Source organism: Panthera leo, chromosome A2 (genome assembly GCF_018350215.1).
Source record: "Panthera leo isolate Ple1 chromosome A2, P.leo_Ple1_pat1.1, whole genome shotgun sequence".
Lineage (NCBI taxonomy): Eukaryota > Metazoa > Chordata > Mammalia > Carnivora > Felidae > Panthera > Panthera leo.
Window position 1 is genome coordinate 61,113,718 of NC_056680.1, and position 20,115 is coordinate 61,133,832.

Genomic DNA, 20,115 nt, shown 5'->3' on the forward strand with positions numbered 1-20,115 from the left:
TTCTGAGTGTTTGTTTCATCAGGAATTGATGTTGAATTTCGTCAAATTCTTTTTCTGAATAAATTGTGATGGGATTAAAACGTTTTTTAAATTTGAGCATAGATCATAATTGCAGCGTAACTACAGTGTGCAACAGTGTATGTACAATGTTACGTTAATTTCTGGTATAGAACATAATGATCTGACATGTGTATGGTTATGCTATGCTCGCCACAAGTGTAGATATGTGACTTTTATTCTATGTATGTTGATATGGTGTATAACATTGATTGATATTTCAATATTGGACTGGTTATGGTGTGTCTCCTGATGAAATTTGGGTCAGTTGTTGGTATGTATTGCTGACATGCTAATATTGTGTTAAGGGTTTTTACTTCCATGTTCTTTAGGGACATGAGTCTGTAGTTTACTTTTAGTCTTAGTCCGGTTTTGGTGTCAGATAATATTAACTTTCTATAATGAATTGGGATGTGTTTCCTCAGTATAAGGTGATATCTCACTATGGTTTTAATTTGTATTTCCCTGATGATTAATGATGGGCATCTTTTTATGCACCTGTTGGCCATCTATGTGTCTTTTTGGAGAAATGTATAATCAGATTCTCTGCTCATTAAAAATTTTTTTTTTAACATTTATTTATTTTTGAGACAGAGACAGACAGAGCGTGAGCATGGGAGGGGCAGAGGGAGAGAGGGAGACACAGAATCCGAAGCTGGCTCCAGGCTCCGAGCTGTCATCACAGAGCCCGATGCGGGGCTTGAACCCACAAACTGTGAGATCATGACCTGAGCCGAGGTCAGATGCTTAACCAGCTGAGCCACCCAGATGCCCCTAAAATTTCCATTTGATTCTCTTTTGCATCTTCTATTTCTTTGCTGGAGGTTTTTTGTTTTTGTTTTTGTTTTTTCATTTTTTCAAGTGTGTTTGTGGTTATTTGTTAAATTATTCTTACAATAGCTGTTTTCAAATGTTGTTAGTTATTCTAACTATTCTGTTAATCTTGGTGCTGTTGTCTGTGGGTTGTTTTCATTCATTTGTTGAGAATGTTCTGGTTCTTGATCAGAACCTGGATGCTGGGGTATTATGTGTGAGAGTCTGGGTCTTTGTTTGGCCCTTGTGTTTTGGCTGGGTTTCCGCGACGTGGCTTGCCAGGGAGGGGCTGCCACCTTGATACTTCAGGAGGGGCTGCACGACGGGCCTCTGTTGGGACTTGTGAGCTCTCGGTCTGCCCCGACTCCAAGCAGCAGGGTGTGCGTGCTCCCAGCCAGAAGGGCCAGGTTCCTGGTACCCTTGTGTGGTTGGTGCCCCCCTCACAGCTGGCGGAGAGTGGAGGTGTGTGCAAGTTTTGGCGGTCTGCCTGGAGTAGGGTGATTGCTGTCTATGGTTTTCTTCTCGTGTGGCCGCCCCCATCCTGGTCCTTTGGCCGGAGAGAGCTGGGTTTTGGGGAGCATGCTGTGATGCCTGCTGGGGGCATTTCTGGGCCACCCCGGCTCCAGCGCTCAGTCTGGGGTACGTGGCAAATGGAGAGACCGAGGCCTCACCTCTGAGCTGCTGCTTGGTCCCCACATCTGTGCCTCCTTCCCTATGCCTTTCAGAGTCTTCTGATGCCTTTCACGTGTGGTGCCCGGGACTTCAGTGCACGTAGCGGGGGTGGGAGTGGTGAGTCTGGAAAATACTTGTGTGTCTCCTGGAAGCAGGGTCCTCACAACTGTTACGTACATATCGAATGTTTTTAAAGAAGCATACGCGTATTTTAAGTCACATTTTGATAGCCGAGATAAGTGTACCAAAGTTTGTAGGAGGCTGGGATACTTTGTATGATCCGTATTCATAAATTTGTCCCTTTGATTTCTGGCCTCGTATTTTATTTTGCTGCTTAGAACGTATCAGTGTTGTCTGCTTCTGAAGCCGTGTTGTTGCTGCTTGGGGCTTTAGGGCTTCATTTGAGACTGGATGTGGATTTCAGGGAGGATCCGTATGATGTCAGGCAGCGACTTTGTCCCAGGTTTTGCTGTTTTTAACTGGGGATGGGTGCTTGAACTTGCCAGATGGCGTTCTGCTCCCTGTGGGAAAGGTTGTGCGCTCTCCCTCTTGGTTATGTGTGTTGGCTCATTAATCTCGCGGGGGAGCTGGGCTGATGCCTAGCCTTTGGTGGGAAATGCATTTCCTGTGACAATGGCTTATGCAAGCGAGAGCATTCCTGTCCCCTCATATGTAGATTGCAGGGAGGCCCCTTATGGCTAATGTGGCAGAGCTGACCCACGCAGCCCTTACCACCCAGTCTCCTCTGGTAACTGGTCTGCCATTGTTAATATGGGGACCTCATCCTCATTAATCAAGATGGCAGGTAGAGATCCAGCCATCATGCCTATATCCCCAGCAACAGACAGGCTGTCTATAAGGAACATTCCAGAAGCTCTCACGTGGCCATTTGGACCCTATCTCACTGGCCACTTCTGGCCACAGTGGGAGGCTGGATGATGTAGTGTGTATTTCAGGTCGTCAGGCCTAGGTATCAGTAAGGGGCTAGACAGTTGTGCTAGGGGTAGAGAAGGGCTCTGGGGACAGTGGCCGGCTCTACCCTGGCATCTCTCCCAACACCCAGCACCTGGTACCACGTCTTTCCTGTCTCTGCCTTTCCGGGTCCTCCTGTCCCGTTGTAGGTGCAGGTGAGGGACCTGAGCACACCCGGAGGTATGGCAAGTGTGGTGGGGAGTGGGGCCCCGCGGCGCTGCAGCCCTTCTCAGAGCACCTGCCGCCGTCCCTGTGACGGGATGGGGTTCGGCTAGGGCCGAACCGACCATCCCAGGGGCAGAGCAGGGATGCCGGGCCACACTGCCGTCCTTTCCAGGGACCCTCGTGCAGGGCATTTGGGGGTAGTGCCCACTGAGTCCCTGGATGTGGCTTGGCCACCCAGGGGGCCCAGGGGTGTGGGGCCCTGTGACGCTGGGCCTTCCCCGGAGAGAATGCGAGCTGCCCTGTGTTCTTGGTGCCTTCCGTGGGTGGCCTTCCGTGGTGTCTGGCTCCTTGTGTTTCCCCGCCTTGTGCCTCGGGGCATCTCCAGAAGCTTCCGGGTGTGCTCATGTTGCTGCTGCTGCTGCCCCTGTGGTGGCCCAAGTGAGCCCCTGCCCGAGCTCCCTCACCTCTCACATGGCCTCACCCCAGCGGCCCCTCAGCTAAGGAAGGGGTCAGCGTCCACCCAGCCAGGCCTTGGTCACACACCCGCTCCCACAGCCTGGGCGGTGGCCTTTTTGTCCCTGGGGCTGTGCTCGCAGCCTCAGCCTGGACACTTCTGTGTCCCCTCCGAGGCCCGTCTCCCCAGGTGACCGATGTCGAGAGTGGCCACGGGCCGCGGCACTGTTGTGATGTCCCTCTTCTGCATCGGAGTCTGTCCAGTCAGCAGCTGTGTGGGTTGGCCTCGGGGTGGTGCTGGGCCTCGCTCAGGACACAGGGCTCGGGCACAGGCTCCAGGGCCAGGACCGTGACAGGCCTCGTTGACACAGGCTTAGCTCCACGCGGGACCTCCTAGCGCCAGGTCTGGCCTTCCCCCTGGAAGTCTACACAGAGACACATTACCTGGGGGGACTTTGCAAGGGCCTGCAGTACTTTTTCCTGGACATGTGCCCTGCTCTGTGGAGTCTGGAGCGAGAGGGGTGAAGCCCTCCCAGCCCCAGAGGTCTGGTGGGCTCTGTGACTGCTGTCACTGCTGCTTCAATGGTCCTCCTGAGGTGGTTGCACGGGACTGTGGCTGCTGCAGTCAGGGACGTGGCCTCACACACTGCAGAGTGGAGTGGATCCAGGGCCCGATTGGTGGGGGGACCCGGCTGCCTGCTCTGGGCTGGGGGTGGTGCAGGTGCCCGAGGGCTTTGCCAGAGTTCCTGTTGATGGGACAGGCCACGGCTGAGGGGCTGGGGCTAGGGGGAGCCGGGCCGCAGGGATGGAACGGGAGGCAGGCTTCTCCCGCCCCCTCTCAGGCCGCGTTTGCCCTCAGAAGCAGGCTGTGCCACCTAACTCTGCGCGGGATTTAAACTCTGATCTGTCTGCTTTCCAAAGCAGGGTGGGAAGGGCGGTGAGGAGGACAGGGATAGGCCTTGGGTGTGGCAGCTGGTCGGGGGCCAGTGGGGTGAGGTCAGGCAGGAAGGGGAAGACAGGCAGTCTGGATGAGGAAACTGAGGCCCTGGAGCAGCGGGCTCCTCTGGAAAAGCCTAGACGTTTGCTCCATTCTCTGTGGGGAAAGAAACATCTGAGCCCTGCAAGGAAGGGAGAAACCAGAAGGCAAGGCCAGGGCAATGGGCCATGCTGCTTATCTCTGAGAGGTGAGGGGACCATTTTGTCCTGGGAGACGGGCCCTCGCAGCCTGTCTCGAGGCCCCTCTCAGGCCGTGTTGGGCGGTGGAGTGGGGAGTGAGGCCGGGCTGTCCCACTTGGAGGCAGTGGTGTCCCCCGCCCCCTTGACCCCTGCTCAGTGAAGCCAGGGCACATGGGCGTGTGGGCACGAAGAACAGGTGGGGGGGGCCGGGGGGGGCCTGTGTTTTCTGGGGGCGATATTGGCGCTTTTCCAGCCCTCTGGGAGCAGTTACTTGTGCGATGACCGTCCAGGCCTGGGCATGACCCTCTGGGACTCAGGGGCCAGGCAGGGTCTGCAGCCCCCGTACAGGGCTCAGCAGCGACCTTGGTGGGGTGACGGGTCTCGCAGGAGGCCCCTGCTGTATCACGCGGGCCCGTCTCCCCTGTCCAGGAACGGCTGCTCATGAGCCTTCTGCCCCGGAATGTTGCCATGGAGATGAAGGAGGACTTCTTGAAGCCCCCCGAGAGGATTTTCCACAAGATTTACATCCAGCGGCATGACAACGTGAGGTACGGCTGGCACTGTCCTGGCAATGGTGGGCTTTGGGGCACTGAGTGAAAGTGGAGGAGGGGGGAGGAGGGAGGGGGGGAGGAGGGGGAGGGGGGAGGGGGGAAGATGGAGGAGGGGGAAGACAGAGGAGGGGGAGGAGAAGGAGGAGGGGGTGAGGAGAGGGGAGGGGGAAGAGGGAGGAGGGGGGAGGGGAGGTGTAGGAGGAGGGGGAGGAGGGGGGAGAAGGGAGGGGGAGGAAGGGGGAGGGGGAAAGAGGGAGGAGGGGGGAAGAGGGAGGAGGGGGAGGGGTAGGAGGAGAGGAGGGGAGGGGAAGAGGGGGAGGGGGGAGGAGGAGAGGGGAGGGGGAAGAGGGGGAGGGGGAGGAAGGGAGGGAGCAGGAGGGGGGAGGGGGAGGTATAGAAGAAAGGGGAGGGGAAGGAGGAGGAGGGGGAGGGGGGAGAAGGGAGGGGGAGGTGTAGGAGGAGGGGGAAGGGGGAGGAGGGAGAGGGGAAGGATGAAGTGGAGTGGGAGGTGTAGGGGGAGGAGGAGAGGGGAAGGATGAGGTATAGGGGGAGGAGGGGGAGGGGAAGGATGAGGTGTAGGGGGAGGGGGAGGAGGGGGAGGGGAAGGATGAGGTGGAGGGGGAGGGAGAGGAGGGGGAGGGGAAGGATGAGGTGGAGGGGGAGGGGGAGGAGGGGGAGGGGAAGGATGAGGTACAGGGGGAGGGGGGAAGGGGAGGGGAAGGATGAGGGAAGAAGGGGAGGGGGAGGAGGGAGGGAGGTGTAGGGGGAGGGGAAGGAGGGGGAGGGGGAGGGGGGAGAAGGGAGGGGGAGGTGTAGGAGGAGGGGGAAGGGGGAGGAGGGAGGGGGGAGGATGAAGTATAGGGGGAGAGGGGAGGAGGGGGAGGGGAAGGATGAGGGGGAGGGGGAGGGGAAGGATGAAGTGGAGGGGAAGGATGAGGTACAGGGGGAGGGGGAGCGAGGGGGAAGATGAGGTGTAGGAAGAGGGGGAGGAGGAGAAGGTGGAGGAGGGGAGGGAGTGGAGGGGAGGCCCCTGTTTGAGGGGAGGCCCAGGTGAGCAGACCTGCCGGGTGTGGTGACTCCTTGGGTGACCGGTGTCATAGCTGCTCTGGCCCTCTTGCACACCCTCCACGTCCTGCGTGGCTGGAGAGGGTCGGCACTCTGTCCTGAGCCCCCTTTGGGCAGTGGCGTTGGGGTGGGAGTTGGCCCACGTCGGGCTAATAGCTGAGCATCATTCTCCTTGGTGCCAGGGTCTGGGGTGGCCTAGACCTCTGCTTCTCTTGTGGCAGCCCCAGGAGGTAGAGAGTGTTCCCATTTTACAGGTGAGGACACTGAGCCGTCAGGCGAACTAGCTTGCCCCCCGTGGTTTGCTTCCTTGTTTTAAAAGACACGATTAAAAAGAATTTTATCCTGTTAAATCGCGTGATTCCTTTTAGGTACTTGGACTGGCTGAGCGTTGCGCTTCACCTAAGCGCCACTCAGGCAGGCGGTGGTGGTTGCAACACCGACGTTCTCTCCCTTCTCGGTGTTCTTCTGGGTCTTCTGGGTGTTGGTGTCGGGTCTCCCTGCCCCTGGGCCCCTGCAGACACAGAAGGATAAAGCCCCTTGTGTTTGTTTTGAGTGCTGTGGACTGGGACCCCTCAGGCAGGTGCTAGCCCACCTGGAATGAGCCAAGGCCTGCGGCTGCCCTCCCGTCCCCACCGGGCCCCCGAGCCATCCCTGTGTGCCAGCCAGCCTGCCAGCACCACACGCTGACTCCCACTGCGGGGTCTCTCGGGAGGGACCAGTGGTGTTCTCTGCGGAGGACGCAGTGCCCAGTGTGTGGGGCCAGCATTCTGGCCCAGGCAGCCGGGACACGGTCACCCCCACTTGTAGAGGAAGAAATTTGAGGTTCAGAAAAGTGAAGCCAGTGAGTGGTGGGGCTGGGGCCGGGCCTGGGTTGGCTGCTGCTGACGTTCCCGTTCACCCACTGCCTCTCCTTGGTGGGAAACGATGGGGGGCACGTGGCCCCAGCCTTCTGCTGGCACCAGGCCACCAGAGCAGTCCCGGGGTGGGGCGGGGGGTGCCCGGGGGAGGGGTGTGGAGCAGGTGCACACAGCAGGAAGGCGGCAGGTGTCAGGGATGCCCTGGGGCAGCAGGTAGGGGCCAGCAGGGAGCAGGGAGCCCACATACCTTCCCCTCCTTCTTTTCTGACCTGGGAGAGCAAAGCCAGATGTGGAAAATCACCATTTCCCTTTGAGGCTGAAAAATCTCTACCCTGGTGGGTGCCTTATTCCTGACGGCTGCAAGGTGTGACAGTCCTGAGACAGGAGAGGAAGCTGAGGGCCCGGCCCCGGCTCCGCCCCAGCTCCCCTAGCCACCCTCTGGCAGCATCAGAGTCCACAGCCTGGATGTGAACCTGGCTCTGTCCTCCTCGCCACCCTTGTGACAGTCCCTCACTGATTCCCCGTCACTCCAGGATTAAGGTCCCCAGTCAGCACACGACTTACAACTAATCGACTGATGCCATCAGTGATGGGGGGAAGGACATCTGAACGTCCTCTCCTCCGTAGAAGCGATGACAGTGCTGATAGAAACTGTCAGAGCCCACGTTGTCAGCACACTGGAAATCAAGCAAACTCTTGCAAGAGTCCAGGAATATTTATTGAAGAGAAACAGCTCAATCTGGGTAAGAAGAGTAAAGCTATGTGGAATCTAACATGTCTGTTCTGCTGTCTTCAGCACCGTGATGGCTTTGAGAGGCAGCACCTGCAGCCACATCCTGACACCTGACTGCTGACAGCCACCAGAGGGGACAGAATGGGGTTGGGGCCTCGAAAACCCTCAGAGGGCTGTCATTACGTGACTGTTTGGGAATTCCCTGCAAAACCTTTTTCACAGGCTTATCTCTATGTGACCTGACTCAGCGCTCAGTGTGAGCAGCTTTTGCCCTGGGACATTTGTTAACCACAATCAGTGGCAACTGTTTAACCTCCCGGCTGTCCGAGGAAGTGAGAATGGCAGAGGCAGGAGCGGGGTGCTAAAAAACTGGGGAAGGAGAGGTCTGCCGGGTGCTTTGAAAGGCTGTGGGAATGCTTCTGGGAACCAGAGGACCACACATGAGGGTAGTAGGGCCATGTGCGCACTCAGGAAAGACCATGAGGTGTCCGGTCTGTCATCACTGGCTGACCTTGAGGCCGGGTGCGAGCAGGAAGAGCAGAACAAGACAGAGTTGGCCGAGTGCCCACCCTCCAACGCCAAGAGACTCACTGTTTCCGGGCACGTGAGGAAACCTGTCCAGTTGCTGGCCGACCGCCACGCTAACCACGCAGACTTTAATGGCCCCACACGAGAAAGAAAACAGACTTTACAGAATTTGTTCATAAAAGTCATCAAACGACATAAACGGCAATAGTAACAACCCCAGTCCTGAGGTGGGAAGGGGTTCTGATTTTCGGAGTGGTCACACCGTATTATCCACTTTTCGATAAAAATACATGTGACGTGCAAGAAAACACGAAGCCGTGTCTCGCATGGGAATGCAAAAAGCCGTCCAGAGAAGCCGTCCTGAGGGAGCCCAGACGAAACTTTAACCACCCATCTTAAATATGTGCAAATAACAAACTGTCTGAATAAGAGTGAGTGTGAGAATAACTTCTCATCAAGTGGAGAATACCAATACAAAGGTAGACATTATGGAAAAAACATCAGAAATTCCACATTTGAAAAATAAAACACGAAGTTCACTAGGGAGGCTCAACGTTGAGCAGATTTGAGCAGGCTGAAGAAAGAATTGGTGAATTTGATGAAAGACAATTGAAAATATCTTGCCCGATGAATAGAATGACAAAAGGGTGAAGGGGAAGGAACAGAGGCTCAGAGACCCGAGGGACCCTGGACAGCACAGCAACACACATGCAATGAGTCCCAGAGGAGAGGAAAGAGAGAAAGAATCAGAAAGAATATTTGAAAAACATATGGCTCACAATGTCTCGAAGCTCAGGTAGGACACACGCAGAGAGAGCCGTCCCTGGACACGTCGTAGGCAAATCGTAAGAGCCAGAGATGAGGGGCAAAGCGGGGGGGGGGGGGGAGATCGACGAGTGATTTCTCACCAGGATTGTTGGAGGCGGGGAGGCCAGGGTGGCACGTTCAAGGGCCGAAGGAATGGACGAGAACTGTGTCCAGCAAAACTCACAGCGACGGCCCGTCTGTGCTGCCGGTCACTTCATGATGGTCAAGTGTCCAGGAAGGAGGCTGTGCGGGCGGGTGGGCATGGACGGGACCCAGTTCTGCAGTAAACGGACGCCCACACGCTGAGGCTCTGACCCGGCAAGATGAGTCCTTGCCCTGATGCAGACCCAGGGGGCCCCTCCGTGAGGCGCAGGGATCCAGGCGGTCCAACAACACCGATGTCCTGTCGCCATGTCAGCTGGCAGGAGGGCCACACTTCTTACCATCATGTTCCTCTGCTCACCAGCCACTGGCCACGGTCCGTCATGGGCCACCCTGGGCTGGGCGCAGGCATGGTGGCCGTGGAACTGGGCCCCCTGTGTCCCTGGGGGGTGAGCAGGAGCTGGTAGCCTGGCGTTCAGGCCCCGTATGGCTGTGAGGGCGTCCCCCGCCCTCCCCAGCCCCCGTGCTGCTGCCCGTCAAGTGGGAACGTGGGACCCTCCCCTCCAGCCCGCCCTGAGGCTAAGCAGGGAGGTGGGTTCTGGGGTGCGTGGAGGGGTCGCAGTCTGCCGGGGAGGCTGGGCCCCGCATGGCCACGGAGGAGGCAGCCTGGGCCTTCTCCTTGCAGCATCCTCTTTGCGGACATTGTGGGCTTCACGGGCCTGGCGTCGCAGTGCACGGCACAGGAGCTGGTCAAGCTCCTCAACGAGCTGTTCGGCAAGTTTGATGAACTGGCCACGGTAAGCACACTCCCCGCCCCCCACCGTTTGACGAACTGGCCGCGGTAAGTGTCACCCTGGCCCAGGCAGGGCCTACGCCCCGGCTGTGACATTAATGTCCCTTTGCATGGGCACCCCAACCTAGGGCGCACCTGACGGGGGGGGACCTGGGCCTGTTCTGGGGGTGTCACACATTCCAAACGTCTCCTCGGATCATAAGACTTGCTTTCTTATTTTTGTTCATTAAATTTACTCCTCAGCATTTTATTGTTTTTGATGCAGTTGTATGTGCAATTGTTTTCTCAATGTCTCCAGGAGTTTGTTGTTAGTGCAACAGCAGGTTTGTGTGTTAAATTTGCCTCCGGAAACTCTACTGAAGTCATCTGTTGGCTCTGGCAGGTTCCTGGTGGCGTCTTTAGGGTAGATACTAAGTCATTTGCAGAGAGAGTTTTACTTCTTTTCCGAGTTGGACGCCTTGGGTTCCCTTTTTGTGCCCGACTGTCCCGTCTGGGACTTCACAGCCTGTTGAGGGGACACGGCAGGACTGGGTCTCCTTGTCTGGTTCCTGATCCTGGAGGGAAAACTCTCCTGGCTTCCCCACGGGGACGAGGTGTGCTGTAGGCGGGTCCCACGTGGCCTTCCCTCTGTACCCCCTGTGTTGAGTTTATCCTGAAAGGGACAGTGAATTTTGTCAGATGCTTTTTCTGCTGAGATGATCCTATGGCTTTTGTCTTTTTTCTTGTTCATGTGATGTGTCACGCTGATTGATCTGCGAATATCAATCCGCCTACCTTGCCTCCCTGGGAATAAATCCCACTTGGTCATACTGAATGATCCTCTCTCTTAACATACTGTGGGAAGAGGTTTGCTATACTTTTTGGGGGACTTTTGTGTTCCGTTCACCGGGGATACTGGCCAGCGTTGTCTTTTCTTGTTTCGAAAACTCTGTTTTCGGTTTTAGGGTAATGCTGCTTCTGTAGAGTGAATTTGGAAGCTTTCTTTTCTCTTCTGTTTTGGAGAAGAATTTGGGAAGGATTGGTGTTCTGTAACGTTTGGTAGAGTTCACCGGTGATGCCGTCGGTCCTGGGCTTTTGTGTGTTGCGGGGTTTTTGGTCTCAGGTTCAGCCTCCTTCCTGGAAAGAAGTCTGTTCAGATTTTCTGTTTCTTCATGATTCAGGCTTGGTAGGTTGTGTGTTTCCAGGGGTTTATCCATTTCTTCTAGGTTGTCCGTTTTGCTGGTGTGTGAGAGACGGGCCTCTTTATTCGCTATGTGGCTCTTTCACCGGGACATGCACCTGTGTTTGGGACGCTGGCTAAATACTTCTTTCATGGGAAGGGTACACCCTGTAGACAGCATGTACTGTACACGTCAGAGCTGCGTGGCTGGTGGGCTGTGCGACACGTGGTGGGGTGTGTACGCGCATGTGAGCGTGTACGTACACATGAGTGTGTTGCGTACAGGCCTGTGTGCATGCACGTGTATGTAGCTCACATGTACATGTGCACACACATGCGTTAACGTATGTGTGTGAAGGTGTGCGTGTGTGAGTGTGCACACGTGTGCTAAAATCTTGTTTAGATGTCTTCCCATTAGGTTTCTGAAGGACACTGTTTGGTGGCTTTCTTGTCTTCCATTGTCTTCATGTGGGATCTCGTCTCGCTGGTGTCCTGGGGGCGTTTGGTCACGTCCCCTCCTGTTCGACTTTTTGGAAGAGCTTCTGTAGAATTGCTATTGTTATTTTTTCTCAAGTTGTGACAGAATTTGCTAGTGAACCCATTTGGGCGTGGAGTTGTCCTTGGGCAAGTTTTCATTTAAAAATGCGATTTTTACAAAGTAAGGCTGGACAGGTTGCTTTCTGTGTCTTAGTCTTTCAAGGAATGTGTCCACTCGAGGTCAGTTATTTAGATGAGTGGAATAAAGGTGCTCACAGAACTTCCTCGTCCTTTTGATGTTTGTAGAATCGGTAATGACACATCACTTCCTTTTCTGACTGTCATGATTGGTGTCTTCCCTTTTCCCCTCATCATTCTGGCTGTGGGTTTATCAGTGGTAGTGGTTTTCTTGATGAACTGGCTTTTGGTTTCAATGATCTCTCTGTTTTTCTGTTATGGGTTTCCTCTCTGATGTTTCTTATTGTGTTTTTTCTGCTTCCCTTGGTTCTCTTCTGCTCTTGTTTTTGTAGCCTCGTGGGGTGGAAGCTGAGACCACCGATCGGGATCTTTCTCCCCTTCCAGCGTGAACATTTGGTGCTGCGAACTGCCCGGGTGTGCTGCCGAGGCGGCTTCCCCGAGTTACTGAAACGTCGTGTTCTTGTTTTCACTCAGCTCAAAATACTTTTCTGGTTTTCCTTTTAATCTTTGTTAGACCCGTGGCTTACTTAGAGGTATGTTTTTTGCGGGATTTTCCAAAGGCCTTTCTATTCTTGACTTCCAAATTAATTCTCCAGTGGTCAGAGAACAGTACTTTTCAGGGAATTTGAGTCGTCTTACACGTGTGGTTCAGGATGTGGTCTCCTCTGGTGACTGAGCAGTGAGGTGCACCCGCTCCTGCATGATCTTGTGTTCCTCCGTCACCAAGTGGGGGCATCGGGCTCCCCGATGTAGTTATGGATTCGTCTGCTTCCCTTCAGTCCTGCCCATTCTGCGTCCTATGCTCTCGAGCTCTGCTATTCGATTTGTAAACATTTAGGGATCTTGGGTCCTCTTGAGGAATAAACTCTTTTTTCGTTAAGAAATGACCTCTTTAGGGACGCCTGAGTGGCTCAGTTGGTTAAGCAACTTCTGCTCAGGTCATGATCTTGATCGAGTTCGTGATTTTGAGCCCCACATCGGGTTCTGTGCTGACAGCTTGGAGCCTGGAGCCTGCTTCGGACTCTGTGTCTCCCTCTGTCTCTGCCCCTTCTCTGCTCATGCTCTGTTTTTCTCTCAGAAATACACAAACGTTAAAAAAAAAATAAAGACATGACCTGTTTACCTGGAAATCTGAGCTTGTCCTATGTTAATGTAACTGTTCCAGCTTTCCTTTGATTATCGTCAGGAGGCATGGCTTTTTCCCTCCCTTTTTTTTTCCCAGCCTGTTTGCACCTTAAGTTACATCGAATCTGATGGTCGGCGGTCGCTGGCTGTGTTGTCAGTGTGGTGGGTTGAGTCTGTCCCAGTGTTGATTCATTCCATCTGTTTTTGTTGGTTTCCCCTTTTCTGCCATTTTGTGGGTTTGCTGAGTGTCTTGTGTGACCCTGCCTGAGTGTCTTTGTGGGCTCTTGGGTCATAACGGTTCACCATGTCGCTGGGTCTGCGTTGGGGTCTGTGGCTGATTGCTGTAGCTCAGCCCTGCATCGTTACCCTGTTTGTTCCCACAGACCGTTCTCTTTTGCAGAAATGGGTCACAAGCAGGGGTGTGTATCTCCTTACATGGTTCTGTTTCTGTGGCTCTGGGCCATGTGGGTATGCCCACGTGGCCATGCTTTCCTCCCACCACAGGACTTCCTCCCGTGCTTCCCACATGGTGGGCCGGCAACCCGTCCTCTCTGTCTCTTATTTCTGAGATAAGTCTTCATCTGGCCTTGACTTTTGAGAATTTCTTTTCACCATCTGCAGAATGGTGGGCCAGCAGGTGCTTGCTTGGTTGTGTGTTTTCAGCGGGAACCTGCCCACTGCACCCGGCTCCTCTGTCCGAACACGTGAAAGACGTCTTTTTTCTCTGCTCGTAAGACATTCTCTTGGCCGCTGGTTGGAAGCAGTTCAATCTTGACGTGACTCCGTGTGGTTTTCTTCATGGCTGTTGGGCTTGTGGTTTATCGAGCCTCCTGCATCGGTAGGTTTACAGTTTTGTCGTTTCGGGGAGAAAGCTGTCAGACACTCTTTATGCTTCTCCCCCTTCCTTCGGGGACCCCGGTTCGCCTGCATCTGGATCTTGATGTCCCACGGCCCACTGATGATCCTTTTTAATTTGGGGCTCTTTTTCCTTTTCCGTCATTCTGGATGGTTTCTGATGCTGAACTTGTATGGTCACCGGCCTTGTCTCTTGTGAGGTGGGACCACCCGTCTGTCCGTCTGGCACGGTGTGGGTCTCAGGGGTTATGTTTCCCTCTCTGGAAGTTCAGTGTGGACCCTCCGCCCCATCAAAGTCATGCCTGGCAGCTGAGAATTGTCAGTCTGTTGTTTTGGGCATCGATGGTGCCAAGTATTTGTTTAATGTATTTTCACACCAACTGCCTGAGCCCCTCTTGACATCATGTGGCACGTGTGTCAGAGCCTGGTGTGCAGGAGGCAGTGACCCCTGCCGGTGTGCTGGGAAACTCACACGCTGCCACCCAGCACGTCTGTCCTCATGAAGGTCCCTGCTGGGCAGTTAGACTCACAGTGAGCACATATTTGCCTTGGTCTCCATGGTGGCTGGCCTTTACCCCTCGTCCACAGCTGACAGCCACAGAAAGCGAACAGCTGGCTGAAGCCGATGTCCCTCCTTCCTGAGCTCCAGGGTGGCCTGGGGTCTCACTGTGCCCGCTGCGGAGGCCCGAGTTCCGGCCTGCTCCCCGCACAGGCAAGGACAACGGTCCTTAGTCTGGGTCATGGCCCTGAGGCCCTGTCTGGGGGCTGTTTCCAGCCAGACCTTGTTATACTGTTGTAAGTTCTCAGCCCCGAGGTGCCTGTGCCTGGCCCGTGACAGGGGACACGCTGGGATTTAGGACAATGTAGGCGGTACACCGGGGCAAGGCGGCTGATTTGCACATGAGCCAGTGGGCGGTTAGCGAGGTTGGATGGCCTGAGAGGCCTTTCCTTTCCGGACTTGGGCCTTCCTGCAGGTGCGCTGTGTCTGCAGGTGGGCCCTCACCGGGGACCCCGGCCCTGGGCTGGGCCAGTCTGCATCGTCCCCGACGTGCATGCTGTGGGAGCGACCCACAGGACTGGACACCTGGGAGCGGGATGGGGGTGCCTGAGGCCGGGGCGGGGGTCTGTGGGGCTGGGATGGGGGCGCGTGGAGTGGACAGGGGTGTTCAGAGCTGGGGCGAGGGTACATGGGGCCAGGATGGGGGTGTTTGGAGTGGGCAGGGCGTGCAGAGTGGACAGGGATGTGCGGGGCTGGGGTGGGGATGTTCGGGGCTGGGGCAGGGGTGCCCGGGGCCTCGTGTTGGAGATTGTGAGGGAAGACAGGACAGCGCCGAGGGTGCGACCCCGGCCACAGGCGGCAGCACACCAGAGAGGCTCTCAGCACCGTTTGTCTGTCTGGCTCCACCCACACTTGCTCAGAGACTGTCATGTGCGTGTTGGCGCATTACCGTTCTGCCCTGTGTCACTCTGCGGGTTCCGGACGAAGCCGTCGAGAGCCAGAGCTCGCTGGGGTGTGTGCTCAGGTCTGTCCTTCCTGCCCCCGTCCGTCCTCCTCAGGCTTCCCTTGGGCTCCATCCAGGGGCCAGAGCCTGGGTTTTGTGGCCCGTGAAACGTGAGGAGACCGACGGCCCACGATTCCCTGCCGCTCGGACTCCCTCGTCCCGGGCGCCGCTCCGAGCTGCCCGCCATGGGCCTGGGGCGTGTTCGTCTGCTCGCTGTGCTCTCAGCAGCCGGGCTTGCACGTGGGCGGGGTGGTGTCGAGGGGTCCGTCTGGACCCTCCAGCCCAGGAGGGAGGCGGGAGCCTAGCGCGTGTGGCCAGGACTCAGAGCCGCCATCCTGAGGAAGGAGGCAGCGCGTGTATCGTCCGTGCTCCACTCGAGAGGCCGACCCAAGGGCGAGGCTCTGCGTTTGGACGAGCGTGGAGCAGAACCCCCTTCCAGAACGTGTGTGCACATGCAGGTACATGCCGTGGGGGAGCACTGGGGGAGGGGGGAACACGCTGTAGGGAGCGCTGGGCGGAGGGGAGGTCCAGAATGACTGCGGTTTTTGCGGAGTCACACGTTTTACTTTTTTTGAGCTTCCTGCATTGTTAATAACAAGCCTGGGTTTCTTTAATTATTCCTTAATTAGCAGGAAATATTGCTTTCTGGAAAACCAGTAGGTGTTTGGAATTCTGAAGAGACTGTTGTTTCTGGCTGTCTGTAGAAACCCGCTCCCACGCGCCCGCATGTGTCCTTTTTGGGAGAAGGTTCCAGGCTCTCCCTGGGCTGTGACAGTCACCGCCTGGCTGGCGGGTGTCAGCAGGGGCCTTGGGGTCCTTCTCCCCAGAATCACTCGCCCGGTGGTTTCCGTTGTGTTTGCTTCTGTGTACAGAGATGTGGCCCACGGCTGCGGCTTCACACTGGTTCCTTCTGGGAGGGGACGTCCACTCAGCACCTGTGGTGGCTCCTCCTGGGAAGATGTGCAGAGCCCGGCAACCTGGGGCTGAGCGCGTAGCTCTTGGGCACGCGGGGGGAGGTGCAGAGGGGAGGCAGGATGGCCTGGACGGCAGCCCCGCCTGTGGTGTGAAGGAACATTCCCCCAGTGGCACCGAGGAGACAGTGCTCACTGTGGAGTGCCTACTGTGTGCGGAGCCGACCTACCTTGTGTGCCACTGGCCTGCTGTGTACCGAACCCCTCTAGGTGATGGGGTGCAGCCTGTACAAGTCAGACCCAGCCCTGCCCTCAAGGGCCTGTAGAATTTGTTTTACGGAAATTTCACATGCGCACAAAGGCAGAGACGATACAGCAGGCCCCACTCTGGCACCCACAACCCCCTCTGGATGGCAGCTGACGTCTGTACCCTCTGTCTGGTCCTGGACGTCCCTCACCTTGTGCTCACAGCCTTGGCTGGCAGTCCTTCCCGTGAGCCCGACTTGGCCACCAGGACACCTTGGTCACCCGCTCAGGAGACTGCAGGTGCAGTGGCTCTGACTCCTGCTGGGCCGTGTCACCTACTTGTCAACTCATGCGTATTGCCCTTGGAGGGCCAGGCAGGATATGGGTGAGGGGGACATGTGTCTGGGCTAACTCATGGCACAGGGCCTGATGCCATTTGTCACAGCAGCCCCACAGTCCCTGAGAGGAGGGGCACGGCAGGGCCAGACAGTCTGGGAGATGTGGACCCTGGGCTCTGGGATGTCCCCCGCTGTCTGGTGCCTGGCCTGGGTGACACGGTGGGGTCATGGCCAGAGTGTGAGGGCATGTGGTGGATGTGGGGATGTGGGCTCCTGACCCTTGGGGTTGGCAGAGTAGAACAAGCAGGAGTTCCTCGGCAAGGCCTCTACATGTCCGTCGCAGGATACAGGAACTAGAAAACGGGGAATGTGCCTGTGGCCCTCGGATGTCAGCGCTAACAAACTGTTCGGGGTGGCATGACATGGATGCCAGGTGCTCCCCCCATCTGTCACCTCCCCGGAGCCTGTGGGCCTCCCCGGCCGATGTTGGGTAGTTCCTGCCCCAGGTATTCCCGTGGTGCCCGTATGACCCACCTGCCACTTGCTCCCCATGACATCACACCAGGGGTGCCACGACAGCTGTCCTGGCTGGCAATTCAGTGGGATTTGGGCCGCATGGTTTTTTAATTCTGTCCTTTTTCCTGCGCCGATTCACTCATGATTCTTTAAAAAACAAGAACATTCACACGTCAGCTAATTGGTTATCCTCAAAAACAGTAAATAGTTGAGTCTCGGCACCGATCAATTTTCGAGGAATCAGTGCCCTAGAGCCTGCCAAGGTCGGGCGGGGGGTTCTTCTCTCCTGCTTTTCCGTTCTGTTACTGGGAAGCCACAGTCTTGTAGAAACTGGGTGTGCCTGACCCAGTCTGTGTGTTCTTACTTCTGATGCACGCATCCCGTCAGCGGGCACTGCCCTGCCATTGTCACTCTGGACAGGATCCACCCCCCAGCCCAGCCCGAGGCACAGCAAGCCATCTGTGGTTCCGGGAGCCCTGCTTCCTTCCGGCAGGAAGTGGTTTTCCAGGTCCTACTCTGGGATCTCACAGGAGATCGTTAGCTTCTCACTTTCCAGAAGAGTAAGAACAAATTCTGAGTTCGTACTGATGTTTCCAACTCATTCGCTGGATGACTTTGCTCCTTTCATTTTGACCTGTGTCTGTTTCCCCAAAGCTGGAAATCCCACGGACCATCAACACCGTTCGCTCTTCCGTGCATCTTTGTAGTCGGTTCAGAGCATCATTGCCCCGGGGAGCACCCACAGGACCGCTGCATGCGGTCTGAGATGTCTCCGTTTGTTTTGTTTTTGGATGACGTCCCATTAGACACAGCCTCCCGCCTCTCGGAACAGCTGTGTGTGCGGTCACGCTCCCGACGTGCTCACACTGAACTTTATTTCATTCTGGTTTTGGTTTTCAGGCATCGCTGCTTTCAGGTTTCTTTCTTTAAGTATGTACAGCATTTGTGTGGCTTGGTCTCTCAGTGCAGACCCCAGGATGAGATGTGCAGGGAGGGCCACCCACCTGCGAGGTCAGGTGTCCTGCTGCGTGCCCTCAGACGCTCCTCTCGGCACCGGCTCCTGGGAGCGAGTGCGCACAAGTGACCGTCTGCTGCTGGGCGCTGCCCTCAGTGGGCACGGTGCCTCCTCGGGCCCATCTGGGGCTGCAGAGGAGGGCGCTGGGCTAACGCGGCTGCCCTGCTGCAGGACATGTGTCTGTGCATTGATGGCCTCAACACTACCACTCCCGTGTGGTTCCTCCCGGTGGGCGCAGGCTCTGGGAGAGCAGGACCCTCCTTTGACCCAGCGGCTGGCACAGAAGGGCCAAAGGGAACCGTAGGGATGGTTTAGGGTGCATGGAGGTTGAAGCAAGTGGTTATTTCTGCTGCTTCTCAGCAACAGCCACCCCTTAGATTTTGGGTCCCTGCCCCCCGAGGCCCCCACAGCTGCCTGCTAGGCAGGGCTGGTGGGTCAGAGTCTGTCCTCGACCTTGCAGACCACTCCTGGCAAGCTAAGCATGAGACCTTCCTACCTGGATCCCCCTGCAACCCCTCTGGTGTCACCGGCCATTCCTGTCCCTCCTTGGCCTGGAAGCTGCGGGTTGAGGGTCTCGGGGCCCTCCAGCTTCCCCCCTCCATTTCTCCTGGTGTTCTGCCTCCTTCTTTAGGGCTTGGGCTCTGGCTCCAGGTGCCAGCTTCCAATAACCACCAGGAAGATTTTAAATCAAAACACACCAAAGTCAGCAAAAGATACCTTTCTGTCTCTCAAGCTGGCTGACAAAAGCCAGGACGTTTGAGATTGGAATAACAAGACCAAGTGTCAGTTTCTCACTCCCCCAGTCTGTTCCCGGCTGTGTCCCTGCCCTGGCCCCGTGGTGGGCCGGCGGGCGGGCACCGAGGCTTCGAGTTGGAGGACAGTCTCCAAGGAAGGACACATCTGCTGCTGACAGGCTGTAATTACAAGGCTGCAGCCCCTGGATGCCACCTGCTCAGTGGCTTTGCTGCAGGCCCCCACTTGGAGACCAGCCATGTGGGGCTGTAATGGTCACACTCGAGGTTCCCTGTGGGCACCTGTCCCCCTGCACTCGGCTCACACACCTGCTTGCCCAGAGACGGGACTGTCAGGACACTCGGAGAAGGGCAGGAGGCGGCTGGGAGCACCTTGCAGCTGAGCCAAGGACACAGGGAAACCCCACGGAGGTGCTGATGGGCACACGTCATCCTTGAGGTGCCCAGAACCGGGGATTGGTGACTCTCCCGACATCGTCTGCAAGAATAGTGCCATGTGCGGTAGGGCCGTGCCCTCTGTGGGCATCTTGGAGCTGAGAGGACGTCCTGACGGTGGGAGCCTTCCATAGGAGGAGGGGGCGAGGCCTGGCAGGTGCCCCTGGTGTCATCTCTGGGCCTGGGGACAGCAGCCTGGATGTGGGGACAGGGGAGGTTGGGAGAAGGACTCCCTCTCCCTGGCCTGCATGGAGTGTCCTGGCCGGGTTTGACTGTTGGGCACAGTGGGTGCCCTCCCACAGGACAGTGACAATGGGGACAGGGGGGTGGACACTCTGGAAGTGCCAGGAGAGAGCCCAGTGCTGCCTGCTGGCCTGGAGGCTTGCATGAGCATGGTGGGCTGACTCCCGGGGGCCCGGCCCTTGGCTCCGCAGGGTGGACATCGGCACCCGGCTGTCCGGCTCTAGGCTCCCAGACACCATCCTGGTCCCCTGGGCCATCCCCTGGGACACAGGGAGAACCCCCTTCTGCAGACGGGGAGGCCTGTGTCCTAACGTTAAGCAGCTGCCCGTGGTCCCTCGGGGGCTGACCTCCCAGTGGTCAGCTCGCGGCCCACGGCTGGAGTCTGGGGCATCTGCGTGCCGAGGGAGGCCCAGGGCTGGGTTGGCGCCTGTCATCTGATGTGGGGCAGTGGCCGGGCCGCCTCTCAGGACAGAGTGTCGTGCACGAGTGTGCGTCTGCGTGGGCGTGTGGGCAGCGGGAGCCGGGGATTCTCACGTTAATGTGGAGGTTGGGGAGGTGGTCCCGTGGGAGTGAGCACTTCAGGGAGACGTCCCAGAGCA

General features: G+C 56.7%; 1 protein-coding gene across 4 annotated transcripts in view; it reads left to right on the top strand.

Annotated features, from left to right (window-relative positions):
• Positions 1-20,115, top strand: part of ADCY1 (adenylate cyclase 1) — a 106,941-nt gene that overhangs the window by 28,338 nt on the left and 58,488 nt on the right. For all 4 annotated transcript variants that reach the window (XM_042913510.1, XM_042913518.1, XM_042913528.1 and 1 more), the window contains exons 3-4: positions 4,738-4,856; positions 9,637-9,748. In XM_042913510.1, coding sequence (XP_042769444.1) covers positions 4,738-4,856; positions 9,637-9,748 — 231 coding nt within the window. The remainder of the gene's footprint in view (positions 1-4,737; positions 4,857-9,636; positions 9,749-20,115) is intronic.